Source organism: Anser brachyrhynchus, assembly GCF_964034855.1.
Source record: "Anser brachyrhynchus genome assembly, chromosome: 6".
In the NCBI taxonomy this organism is placed as follows: domain Eukaryota; kingdom Metazoa; phylum Chordata; class Aves; order Anseriformes; family Anatidae; genus Anser; species Anser brachyrhynchus.
The window spans coordinates 16140706-16154902 of NC_137700.1; the positions used below are offsets into that span (position 1 = coordinate 16140706).

The 14197-nt window shown below is 42.8% G+C and overlaps 1 protein-coding gene and 1 long non-coding RNA gene across 2 annotated transcripts in view; one reads left to right on the forward strand and one right to left on the reverse strand.

Annotated features, from left to right (window-relative positions):
* The window catches only part of LOC308197681, a 45536-nt gene that overhangs the window by 8153 nt on the left and 23186 nt on the right, over nucleotides 1-14197 (reverse strand). The gene's annotated exons all lie outside the window — the stretch shown is intronic.
* LOC308197211 (protein NDNF-like) lies at nucleotides 4581-13340 on the forward strand. Its single transcript, XM_080597302.1, has 4 exons — nucleotides 4581-5584; nucleotides 7712-7907; nucleotides 9798-9931; nucleotides 11047-13340. The coding sequence occupies exons 2-4, from the start codon at nucleotides 7720-7722 to the stop codon at nucleotides 12396-12398; spliced, it is 1674 nt and encodes a 557-aa protein (XP_080453428.1). The 5' UTR covers nucleotides 4581-5584; nucleotides 7712-7719; the 3' UTR covers nucleotides 12399-13340.

Genomic DNA, 14197 nt, shown 5'->3' on the forward strand with positions numbered 1-14197 from the left:
AGCAAAGGCAGAAAAGAGGACAGCAGTTAACTCCTGCTCAGCCAGCCACCACAGAAGATGTCTGTAAGGAAAATTAATGCAGTCCGCTTTCCTGACAACACTGTAACATGCACTTTGTAGCTTAATGCTCCTGGGAGCAAGCCGCTGCAGCCCCTGGGGACACACAGAGCACAGACCAGTAATCACATCCTTCTGAAAAACTGTTCTGTGCTTCAGGTGGAAATTTCAGTTGCTTGTAAATTCCCGTGGAGATGTGAAGGAGGGAGCTCTCCCTGGGGCCCAAGAGGGAAGTGAAATGGTCTAAGTGAAACCAGCACCCCCAAGGTGAAAGGCCTCTTGGCCAGATCGAAGGTGTTTGTAAAAACCTTGTGGAGTACCGCAGGATCAGAGATTCTCCCTCCAGACAAGTGAAATTTGGGAGGCCTGTGCTTGATTGAAGAGCAAGAGCCTGGCTGCTCAACATTCCCTGCTGCTCTCCAACTTGTCATTAGGAGGAATTAAACCAGCACTTGAGAACCTCTGCCACAGAAAACACTTGGATGTTCCTTGTTCACAAGGGTGGATTAGTCCTATTCATATGTGTTTAATCCTTTGGCATGTAAAACAAGCAAGACTGTAGCTAAAAACAAAATATGGGAATTATCCTATTAAAATGGCGCACTGATTACGGACAATGCCACTTCTTTCCTTTCTGTGACTTTGGCAATTGAAATCTTCAGCAGCTTCCAGCTGAACTGAAACCCTCACGTTATTAGTCCTTACCTGCCCCAACTGATTCACTGCTTTGAAGGGAATTTTGTAGGTGCTTTCTAAGGCATTTTTAACAAGGCTTAACCTAAAATCCTGAAAGCCTGGGGGTATGGTAAAAGGAAAAGGAAATGAAAGTAGCAGCTCAGGACCTTCAATATGTTTTCCTCTTTAATTCATAAAGAAGCTGTTAGTGTAATACTGCATCCTGGCTGGGACTTGAAGATTCCTACATTGCACTGAATTTACTCTTGTGGAGGAACAAATTCTGCCACAAAAATAGGGAATTTTCCCAATAAATTTTATATAGTACCCTCAGAAGCAATCTCTTACATCCTGGAAAATCAGAGCTTTGCATAGGAAATCTCCCCTATATCACCTGTACTATTGGTCTCTGGATTCCTCTAACTAACTACTACTACTCTTAAAAATATGGAATAAGAATATAGTGAGGGATAATCGGATTTCCATATTTTTTAGATGGCTGCTTACTAAAAGACCCTTCAAGGCTATCTTTTGTTTCAATAGTATCAGAAAAAAAGATCATTTTCAAGTATAAAGGCAGCAGCATCTTATTCCCTGGCAAGGGACATCTAAGCAAAAAACTTCATCTGCAATTTCAGTATTTATAGCAATTACCACTATATAATCCTCTGGAGAACTTCTTAACAGAGACATACCAAAGAGGGTATGGGTCCAAAATACAGCAGGCCACTGGCTTTTTATCCTACAAAGCCAATATGCGATGCTGGGACAACCCACTAGCTTCCGAAACAACCTATTCCTTTATTTCCTGCTGCAGGAAAATTCCAAGTCTGCTTTTCACTTCAGAGCAATTCCCTGTCTCTCCTGCTTATTAATGCCGCTGAATAGGAACAGACCAGAGCTTTTCTTATCAGACAGGCCTTTGAATGTTTGTGCATTGCCAGAGCTTAACAAAACCTGGAAGAAATATCAGCAGCTGCCCCACGACTGTACACTCGGTGGGCTTTAAGCTCCAGACTTTTGCTTAGGCTTGTTTTTCACAGTTTCAAAGGGAAGTGTGATTTTGGAGCCAAAGCTGTCTAAGAAGATATTTTTTGAGCAGTAATACTAACCATCAGTATGTTAACTTCTCAAGGACCTATTAGCTCTGGTAGCTGTCAAGCAGTGATTCTGACAATCCCTCCACTTGGGAGGGGATTTTTACAGAAATTTGCACCCCCCTTCCATAGCCAGTAGGACAAGTTAGAAGCTAGAGTCTTCTGCCAAGAGGAATGGATTGTAACTTACAGCCGTGGAAAACGCAAAATACATTAGGATGCTATAATCATGCCAACGGATCAGATACGGAACATGTTCAAAAACGTCAGACAGCCACAGCTACTTCCACTCACTACTATGAACACAGGTTGTAAATCCTCATTAGTTAAAAAGATATTTTATAGACAGATATGTAGCGGTAAGCCGAAGACTAATTTTGACTTAGTTGTTCATAGAATATATGTGTGCACACGTGTGAAAGACAGAAGGGGGGAATATTACTTGCCTTGTAACGGAAAGATTAGATTTCTATTTCCCCATGCATTTTTAATGTGCTTACAGAGTTTCACGAAACAGAGCTCCCTCAGCAGGCCTGGGGGCATAGGGAAGTTGTCTGGGTGGGCAACTGCCTGGGCTACAGCCAGGCCATGATCCAGACGGGCTGTGGATGGGAACACCACTGTCACTGCTCCGCGGTGCATGGTACCGATGGTGGGGACTAGATCTCTCCTGGCCCTTCATGCCGATGCCACCTCCTGAAGAAGGCAGCCTGACCATCTCAAAGGTAGGTTGCCAGCATGAGGAACTTCCTCGTCAGAAATGCTCATGGTCAGTTTTTGCACCCACCTGCCAAATAGGAAGGCGCTATCGGTTACCGGAGGCGTGCTGGGCAGGCTGTCCCTCCTGCAGGCTCTGAGCATCGCCCCGAGCATCCTTTAGCAGAGCATCCCCTGAAAGAGCAACCGAATGCTGCGGGCAGGGCGTGCTGTGGGACAGCTGTGAGGGAGTGCAGAACACTCCTCTGGCTTGTGGGATCCTTTACCAGAATACAGAAACCAGGACTACGATTGCTGGAAATACACACCTGAAGTGTCTTTGAGAGCTTCAGGCTAGCTCCCTGATGGTCTGACTTCTTGCTCTGGTTTCATCTGAGTTCCTTTGTTTTTAGTGTTACCGATCTGTTAGCAGAGCTGCTACATAACAGAGTGTAAGGCAAGTCTCTGATGTCAAAGGTGGCCACCACTTGCATTTGAGAGGTGTTGATGGCCAGCGGGGTTGGAACAAGAGCAGGATCCCTTGAATAGCCCTCCTGAAGTCACTGATTCAGCTCTGAGGCACAGCAGGGCCTGCTCGTTATAGACTACCATTTTTTTTTTAATTGAGAAGTCTGTCGTATCAATTTTATGTCAAATCAAGGGTTTGATTTATCCCTGTTGTAACTCCACTGAGTTCAGTCAAGCTCTGTGAGCCATAAATTTAGCTCTTACTTTCTCAGTAGAGAATATGTAGTTTTTCTTTGAGACTATTTCAGTGAACCTCTAAATCTACCAATGTACATCCAGCAAAGCATGTAAGCACACACACACAGAAAGTACGCGCAAAATCACAGAGGAAGGAATTGGACTACTTCTATAGTAAAGACACCTGTCAACCTCTTCCACCTGATATCCCTGTTGATATTATTCAGCAGGAGACGGAGTGCTCCTTCAAGCATTTAGCTAAAAATATGGACGGTTTTCAGATGCCCATTACTTGCCCTGGAAGCTGAACTGTGCCCTGGGGAACAGCTTGCCTTGAGGGCAGTGGGGAGGTTCTGGGGGGTGAGACAGTGAGCTCACCTCTGCTCACTGCAACTCAGGAGTCCCTCCAAACCTCAGCAACAACATGCCACAGTCCCTGCACTTATGGCTGATACCCTTTCTTTTGTGCCCTTTTTTCATTGCACATTCTTTTGATGCACCTCAACCAACCTACATTTCCCTCTTCCATGCCTGGTCCAGGAACTTACTGAATTTGCAGCACCTTTTTCTCATGCTTCTCCTTCATTAGGAGAATGGTTTGCTTCTGACTAGGTGCTTATATTTTCATTAGTTCATACGGTTTCATTAGTTCCAAATGGACATTTCCTGATGTCTGTTACATGGACATCTTTTAGTCCTGCTTTTTCTAGCTGTCCAGCAAATATCTTGCAAGATCCCTCACTAGCTCCATGGTGCCAAATCTCTGATCATACAGTGTCTGTATCAAGGCTCCCACGTGCTGTCCCCTTGGTAAAAGCCCAGTTGCTCAGAAAATCCTTTGTGCAACTAATTTTTAGGAAAGCATTGATAAACAACATCTTAATTTTTCCTATCATCTTCTGCAGTAAGAGTAAACACACTGTAAATGTTTCTCTCCATTGTATCTGTTGATGAGAAAATCTTAGGGCTAGGTTATGTAAAATCTGTGGAAACCTCCTCCTACTTCTCACTCACCTGCCCTTCTTCTTAGCAAGCTTTTAGTCTTGGGAAGGTTTAAATAACACAACTCCAAGTCCAGGGGGACAACGGTAAAGGGTTACTGCAAGTCACTCTCTTCAAACACTGAATTTATTTTAAAATAAATAAGAGGCCTAGCCTCCAGACCATCCTCTGCCTTTGAGCCCCGCAAAGTGCCTGCCCAGAAGCCGATGCAGCTTTCTGGGGCTTGCCCTTCCAAGCAGACCTGAAGAAGCAAAGTAGATGTCCTCACACAGATGAGCCCAGGGCTCCCATCCCGACATCTCAGGCCAAGAGGCCAAGAAGAAACCAGCAGCACACGCGTCCCGGCTGTACCCTGCTCTCGCTCAGCAGGAGCAGGTCTTTTCAGGACCACAGCTTTTCTGCAACTGCTCTGCAGCCCCGATCACAGAAGGAAGCGTTTGTACTGGTTGTAGGCAGTTTCCCATGCACCTTTTCCCTGCTTGCTCCCCCAGCCACAATACAGCCCAAGCACTTTTGGAGTTTCTTCCCTACAAATCCTCTGCCAGAAATCTCCACGGCTCCAATGCTGTAGATTCCCGACAGTCTTCAAAGGATTGCTGATTCCTGCGTGCACAAAAAATGCAGAGCGTTCCCTCCCTCACAGCTCTTCTCCCTTCCCTTCTGTGAGCCAGCCGGCACCTGTTGGGCCACAACCAGCATAACTGAAAGCACACTGGAGAAAGCCTGACACTGCTGCAGCGCTGTGGGCAAGGCGCTTGCACGCTCCGTGAACTTGCTCCATCGAGCTCCTAATGCAAGACATTTTCTGGAAGCAACCGGTGTGCCCCTTGCTGGCTACTAGTGTGGGCTAACAAGGGTTAACCGCTCTCTGTCTCACCCCCTCCTCCTCTGTGCGCTTCTGTCAAAGATCTGCTCCCTGGCCAGCCAGGGCTGGGATTAGGCTGTTAGCTGGCTCGCGGACACCCTGTGCAGGAATCAAGCCCCGCTGTCCGGAGGCAGCACACGCGGGCGTCGCGCAGCCCTCCCGAAGGAGCTCCGGACCTGAAAGAGCAGCAGGCAGGAGTTGGAAGATTTCAAAATTCTGCAAGTTTAAAATTAGCTTTGAAAAGCCCCAACCTAACAAAATATCCCAAATCTTTATCTTTTTCTTTTCCTGAAAGACTGCAAGCATTTTAGTTACAATGACTGTTCAGGAGCCATATGGAAAAATCAGTTCTGTCCTGTTGAACTGGTTGCACAGTTGTGGTTTTCATCTGTCTACAGAGATCTGAGAAGTCTATGTTGTTTTATTGTATGCTTTTTCAGCAAAGAAAGCAAGTGGTCTGGGGATCATCTGGCCAGAAACACAAAAGGTAAGCAGAGCGTTTTTTGTGTAACATATTTCAGGAGTCTAGAAGTACACTGTTTGTGTAACTGACTGAAATCAGCCTTCAGGACGATGCTGTCTTTGGGATAAGCTGATTATAGGTTGGTCGGTCGCCTGGTTTGTTTGTTTTCCCTGGACAAGAAAAGCTGAGCTGCTGTGGTGTCAGTGTGGTTGGCGAGATCCTGACATTCAAGCAGCAGATAGACTTTTTTTTAAAAAATCCTTTTTTAAATGCAAGAAACACGGATTGCATATTCCACTGTCAAAGGTAAAGCAAAATATTTGGAGTTATATTTTTGATGTGTAAGCTATATTTTGACTACAAGAATAACAAAGTGGCAGAGAACTCAGATTCATAAGAAAAACTATTCATAAGGAAAACTGTTAAAAAAAACATTAAAACTGATATCTTCTCAACCATTCTTTTGACTTGTTTGGATTGTTATTTAATCTTACATTCAGCCAGGTGCTAAGATTATCACAGACCTTTTGAAAGAGAAAAGGAATATTCTAATTGTTAGGATGTTAAGTAGGACATTCAGATGATCTGGGAGTGATAATTTTAATTATCTCAGTGATTCTGAAGATATACATCACTTTGGGAATTTGGGAATCAGTGACGAAAAGTCTTGTACATGGAAGTCTAGAGTGTATTCAGTACTACATTTAAATGTGCAGCTCTTGAATGGATTTATAACAGAACCGGCTCTTTTATAGACTCATTTAGGTGAATCATAATGATCAGCAGCTCTGCTGAGTTGTAGGCTGAGTGCTGAAGTCAAAAGCACCTTTGCAGACACTGAGAGGAAATGGCTGATCTCAGAAACAAGTAAAAATTACAAAGTATTGAACCTTTGTCTTTTATGTTCTCTTCATCATTGACTGATAATCAGATTCAAGCAGGATCTTTACTCCTTCTTGCTGCTTGTAAGATACAAACTACTCTTCCCATAAAGGGATATTGCTCACAGAGCTCCCTCTGCTTTCCAAATCCCTGAGCTACAGCTGTCACCTGTTTTTAAAGGTCTATTCCCTTCTCTTTAAAGCCTTCCCCACTTCTGTATTTTCCCCTTTCCAAAGCCGGATGTGGCAGAGAGAAAAGGTTGCAAGGATAATCAACAATCTCACATAACAGTGTACTGTCAAAATTTTGTCTGAACTGGAGCCTCCTGTGTAGTTCTGTACAATGTACAAAGAACAGTTCAAATAACATAGGCATTTTCATAGGTGAGCTCTGGAAGTGTTTGAGCAGTGTGTTTTTCTTTCATAGATTTGAGAAGCTGATAACAAAGCCTTTTGACAAAAGGGGGTGGGCATATATGATTTCTGAAACCCAGTAAGGGTGAATACTATAGAGCTGTTACATTTCCAGTGAATAGCAAATGCTGCAATGGTCTGGAAGTGATGCAGGTATGAAAGATGTGTAATTCACAGTCTCAGAATGATTTATGCAGCTACCCAAACAGCAAGAAAGTTACCTTCCAAATTAGATGCACACAACTTAAAAAAATTTAGAATCAATGTAGGGCTACTTATTCAGGATCTGCCACTTTCCATCAAACAAGATTTCACCCAACTCTGAATAACTTATTTTGATCTTCCTTACATATACCTATAGTCATGAGAGATGTGCAGTCTGTATGAAAAAAATTAAATGACCTCTGACAGAAAACATGTTTGGGATAGTGGTCGCCTGTGAGTTTCAAAATAAGTTCCATTACAAATAACCTGGCTTTGAATTTAGTAAATGAATATTATAAACCAGGAAAAATTTTAATGTAATTCTCCATTCATTCAATCAGCAATGAAGTTGTTTTTTTTTTTTTTTGGCATGATATTGCATTTGTGATACACATAGTCAATGTAGATATATGTATGTAATCCTATAATTAAGGACTTGACAGCAGCTTCTGCCATTAAATCTTTGCAATGAGATCTGAGAAAAATATTTCTCTGCGAATTAAAAGCAATTCAGCAAAGTGGAAACTGGCTGTTTGAATGCCTGGCTTGCTGTGATTATGATCAATATCACTAATGGAACAAAAAGAGAAGGTCACTGATTTTCTCCCTCAAGACAGCAGTTTACATTCACTTTTGTCATTTCACTTTGCAGTACTGAAGATGTCTTGGTGCTGGTTTTATCTGCCTCTCCATCTTCTCATGGCTGCTTGCTTGTGTCATTCCATTAAAGCACCCACCAGCAGTTCGCAACAGAGCTTCAAGAGCAACCTCTTCAACTTCTACCACTCTCTAATTCTTGCCGATGGTAAGGAAACCACAATTCACCTGCTGAAGGATATCCCTAAAAGGTAAGAGCAAGTCAGGTACTCCTGTTCTCAGGTACTTCCCCTTTCCCATGACACCAGTAGCTGCACACTACCAGCACAAGTCAAAAGTCTGCAGAGCTCCATCAGTATCCACTGAATTTCCTGAGACACACCATGCTCCGTTTCTGTCCAGCTCAAGTGTCCTCTGATGTTTGTTATTTTGCCCAGTCTGGAGACCCCCAAGACAAAGTTCAGGTTCACATACGCACTGCAGGCAGCTTTCTGTGGTGGTACAGAACTGGGGGGCTCCAACAGCAAACAGCTGTCGCATAAACAACCTGGCTTCAGAACTGCAGACACATCATCCTTCCTACATTGGCTGTAAAAGACAATTTTACCAAACTAGCTACCCCAAAAATCAGTAGAACGCGTATACAGACTTTTCTTATTAGAAGAACTTCTGTCAACATCCTGCATGCTAGAAAGGTTTCAGATGAATGGAGCTATTGCTAAGATCAAATATGCTTTTTATGTGGAAATTCCAGATTCCTCACTTCCTCCAAATAGCTGCAAAATTTGGTGCCCTATCTAAATATTACAACTGGCACTGCATATTAGGCAGGAAAGGCTAACTGATCTGCCTGTTTAAGAAGAGAGACACTTCAATTGGTTTAATCAGAATCCTTTGAACAGTGACCAGCACATACGGATTTTGATGTACATCTGAGCAGAGCAGTTATGGAGCAGAGGATGAGCCAGATGGTTTGGTCTTGATACACACTGCAAAGACTGGAACACGGCACATTACATAACATGATGATGCTCACAAGAGCAAAACTGGAAGCTCTCCTTTTTGAAGGGAAATAGGTATTTAAATCTCAGAACAGTGAATTATGCTGTACTATTGTGACATAACATTAAGGTTTCTACTAGGAATAAAAAAACAACAAAAAAGTCAGTGTAGCATGATCAAGTAAGAACCTTATGAGACCCGAAGTCATCCAAGAAGGAAATCAGATGACAAGATTTGGCTTAAAAGACTTGAGAATGTGGAGCTGTTTCCAGTGAAAGTTAACTCCAGACCAGTAGCCACATCCTGAAAGCAAGCCAGACCTTTAGGCTGACATAATCCATCCATAATGAATAGGCTTGTCTCGCCAACAAACAAAATTACAATTGCCTACATTTAACTGCAGAGTGAGTGACCCAAGTCCAAACATTTTTGTGGCTGTACACTGTCAACGTTTACGGAAACAACAAAAAAAAACAAAAGAGTGAGACAGGAGGCTGGGCTTTACTGTAAATAAGGAGGAATAAAAAATTTACTGAGTAGACTGAGGCCCCTTGCTACTATTAACACACAGCAGCCTCTGTCACAAAAGCAAGTTAGAACAGAACTGTCTGAACCTGCCATTGATGCCTGATAATCTCCAGGACTGGCTAAAACTATTTAATCTTCATCTTACACAGATGAAGTCCTAGATATTCAAGCAGATATGAGCAAACTCAGAGCTTTCAAAGAATTCCAGACAGGAAATCTGGGGGGAAAGTGTACCAAATTGCCCCAGAGTTAGCCAACGAGTGGTTATCTATAAGGCAGCTTACCACGTTCATCATTCAAAATAACCAGGTAAGTACTGAGATATGCTGTTCACCTGAAGCATACTAAAATTCAGTGGGGAAAAAAATACTGCCTGTGCTAAGTGGACAAGACTTCCAGCAACGATTTGTGAATTAGAAAAAATCATAGCGTATGTTCTTCCCACAGCTGAAAGGTTCAGACATCCTGCAACTGAGATGCATCGTTTTTGATGCACCTCAAAAGGGAGCAGTCATCTCTACCCACAGTGGAGTGACCACATCAGAAGGGACACTTAATGGTAGACTTGAATTTCTTGAAGCTTTCGCTCTATTTCTAATCCACGTTTACAGGTACTACTTTGTTCTGGAGGAGGGCAGAGCTCTGGCACCTTTCTCAATAACAGTGACCCCCTGTGATGTTCCCATCGAATGGAGCATACTTGTGCACAAGGCTTCAGCGAGCTTCCTTGGAAAAGTAGCACAAGGTAAGACCTTCAGCCCGCCTGAGCAGAGACAGAGAAACCCTAAGATTTTCATAAGGAGTGTTGTTACAGAAAGTTTGCCACAAGCTTAAACATCTCTAAACTCTACCATGGAGAGGACGCCCATGTCTCCATAGGTGATATTCACAGTCCATGGGATTTTGCCATCAATTCAAGTAAATTAGAGATTACATCTATAAATATCAAAATCTCAGGGTAATGTTTGGGAACCACAGTGGGTGTTTCTGGTACCACAGACATGGATCAGCTTCATGAACTGTTTCTTCTTTCCCTGTCTTCCCTCTGTAATCTTGCCTTCTGTGACAAAGCTAAGCTGATAGCAGTAACATTATGACATTGCAAAACACACTGCTTGTAGCCCTGGATCTCCATGTGTTTTTAAAACCACCTTCTTCCTAAGGAAATCTTGCTATACAGCATTATCGAGGCAGGCTTTCCAGTCAGCCCAGCCAGAGGGAAGAGCTGTCTTGGATGTTTCTCTGTGGCTTAGGCCACCTGAAACAGTCATTGTCTGGTTTATCTCCCAGTGATGTGCAGAAGATTTAGCCATTTGATCTTCCAGGAGTACTTATCATGGCAGTGGGCATTATCCTGACTTTAGCCTATGAGGAAATTCCATTTTTTTCATGATTTCTGGAATGATTTTTTTAAAAAACTAAGATCTAAAAGCTGCCACTGTCAGACAGATAAACCTAACTGAGGAGTTCAAATATTGTTCTTTTAGAAGTGATGTTTTTCCTCTTCATAGGAGACAGAGGCACAAAACCAAAACTCCTTTCACAGAAAATGAGTCTCCTTGAAGAAAAATACCTAAATAAAAAGCTAGTGGAAGAAGAAAATTGTAGGTGCATCAGGCACAATAAAGTTCAAGATTGTGCAAGCTGTGGTTTTATAGTCTTTTTGAAAACAGTTCTACGACTGCACTGTTAAAATAAAAGCCACTCAAATTTTCTTTTAATAAATTGCCAGTAGCAAACAGCATCTTTAGCTATAATTATTTTCAGGAAGGTAGAAAGTAGGACACAAACAAGGAAACCTAAGCAATGTGCTTTGACATCTATGAAAGCAAAAGTTACACGTCTGCTTTTTGCTTGCAGGTGACCATGATACAGACGATGTCTCAAAAGCCCAGAAGGCTACAAGCTTTGTGTCAACCATTTTCAACTACAAGGGAAATTCTGTAGAGACTTACATGGGCATGTCTTCTCATTCTGCCCTCTACATGCTGGAGTTCTTATCCACCGAGCGTGATACACACATCACCGTGTACTTAACTACGGACACAACATCTGGGCACCTCTATCCAGAACTGCCACTGGATCCACGCTTAGATGTGATTGGCATTGGCCATACAACAGTGACTCTGGCCTGGAAACACAGTCCCTCTGTCTTGCAACATAGAGAAAACATACAGTACTGCCTTCTAGTTAATGAAAAGCACAATTATAAGAGTTTGTGTGCTGCTGAGACTGCAATCAGATCCTCTGGAATGAAACTGCCAGCTACCTTAGCCTTGTCTCTCTCTCCATACCTTCTTGAGCCACAGCAGGTGATGATACTGTCCAACAGTGAGCTGAGCATCATCAACAGAGTGAGCAGTGGGGAAGTCAGGCAGATATGCATGGGTACCAAGAACACTTACACTGTGCCCAATCTCAGTCCCAGCACTCAGTATTATTTTGATGTTTTTGTTGTCAATCTCCTCACGAACGCCAGCGCTGCTTACACTGGGACATTTGCAAGAACTCTGGAAGAACCTGAACCTAAGGTGATGGAGCTGAAAGATGGGAAGGTGATTCAGGTTGTCCTGGATGGAAAAAAGCAGAAATTCCACACACTGCAGTACCAAGCAAGGCACAAGAAAGTACAATTTACCTTTCAGTTGTGTCGTGGTCAAGTACGGGTTCACATAACAAAGAATGGTAAAACAGTAGCATCAGAAAACATTTTGGGACTGAGATATTTGTCACTGAAGGGAAAGCTGCTGGACACGTACCTGGTGCAGCTGAGGTCCACAGAGGAATCTAACTCTTCTGTGAAAGTACAGGTCTCCTCTCAATTCAACAAGCCCTTATTCCCACTTCTTCCAGAAAGCTTAAAAATCAAGTCTTTCAGCAAACTGAGGACCTGCAATTCCATCACCATTGCCTGGCTAGGAACACAAGAGCAGAGCAAGTACTGCGTGTACAAGAAAAGGATTGAAGAAGATCAAGTGTGGATGGAACTGCGGAGCACAGACAGGTGCTCTGGACCTGAATCTCGGCACAAGTCAGAGAAAGTGCTGTGCAAGTATTTCTATGATGTCAATCTCCAGCGAGCTGTCACCACTGAGACCATCAAAGGGCTGGATGCTGGGACACTTTACTTGTTTGATGTTTATCTCATTGGGCCATCTGGCATCCCTGTCAGATATCACAGCAAAGTTGTGAAGACCAGGAAAAAATGCTGAAGGTTCTTCACAAAGTGTTTTGGAATGAATGAAGACTTATCAAAACCTATGCCAATCCATGCCATAGCCCGTACAGTTTAATATATGTTGACAAAAAAAATCTAAAGCTGTGAGATTCTGCAGAGGAACGATCTTAGGTTAGACCATTATGCTTACTTGTGCATCTTCTCCTGCCTAAGTTTTTCTCAGCTGTGTCATTCACAACAAAAACAAACTTGAAATAAATCCATGTACATGGAAATAAAGTACCCACAATTGCACCCATGAGAAATAGCTCAGTTACCTAAAATGCTTCTGAAATCCAATACAAAAGTGATGGGAAATGCCTCTTAAGGAGCACACATCATTATTGTTGAAGTCTCACAGAGTTTTCCACTACATGTAACTCCATCACTTAATGAAGAACTGAGAGATCCCACAAGTCAGACTGTTTTGAGAAATCAAACTTCCCTGCTGCTTGAACAGTTTGCAGGGATGGAGACAAAAAGAAAAAAAGCCACAGAACTAGTGTCAAGCAGCAACAGCTCTACAGCTCAAGTAGTGCAGGCTGAAATACTTTCCCTGCTGCCTGCACATTTGCTTGATTTTCACTTCTAGAGAGAAACTGTGCTTGGGGACAAAACGTGGGCCAGAAACTGCTTCTGCATCCAGTTTTGCTGGGGAGCATACAAATACAGTGCTGTGCTGCTACCCATTGAGGAAAGGAATAAGTAAGGAATCCTACCATTTCCTTCCCAGTAAGGAAAGGTTTTTTTTTCAATCTACAGCTTCTGATATCAAGCCCATGTCTATTCTTGTGTGACTCCTGTGTGATATACTTGCTCTTTACATTCCCAATCCAGCCTGTATCAATGAATGTGTTGCTTTAGCAAAAAAGTAAATGTGGTTTTCCTTTTAGATATCATGGAGGGAGAAATATTTGTAGTAAAAAGCCTGACAAACTTTTGTCTTTGTTTCCTTGATTACCTTCCTTAGATGATATGAGAAAGTAAAAAAAAAAGTGAAGAAATTAAGTCTTGATAAAAAGCTTATCCTAAATTTCAATTATCAGCAGAAAATATTTTGCACATAGGTCTGGAATTTACATATATAGAAATATAATGTCACTGACCCAGTGGTTGCCAGAGAAGTCTTGCCTGCTGCAACCCTTTTCTCTGCAATTATATTAAGCAAAGTTATAAATATATAATAATTATAAATAATTCCATTATTGTACATTTCAGAAGTTCACTTGCAATCCATGATCTTCAAGGTTGTAGTTTACTCTGAATAATTACCTGCAAGCATCCTTGGAGGCACTTGGTAAGGACTGCTCTGTGCATTCACATAGGATTATGCATTTCCCGCTCCAAAGACTCCATAACATCATGCTAACGGGGCAGGTTGCCCAACCCTTGCACAGCACATCCTGTACCTTAGCAATCTCATTCCCAGAAGGGGTCTGGCCTTCCCATGGGATCAGCTGCAGTATCTGGGCTTTGGCTGGGCTTTAAATTCCTGCGGGCACTACTCTAGGTGGAGCAGTTCCATGGCAGGAGCCATGTGCTGTGACCCCCTCCCTACACTCCGCAGGCCTTTTGGCTAATTACGGGGGCTGGCAGCTGCATCGCCTTTTTCCAAGGCAAGCCTTCTCTTCATTTTGCTCCAGCCAAAATGAGCCTGAGCTCAAAGAGCAACAGAGGTCACCTCCACTTGGAAATCTGTGTTTTCTTCTGCCTTCCTCAGTCATTTATATTCTGAATGAACTTCACTTAGATGCCCTACAAGCCATTAATAACCAGAATAACAACAGTGGAGTA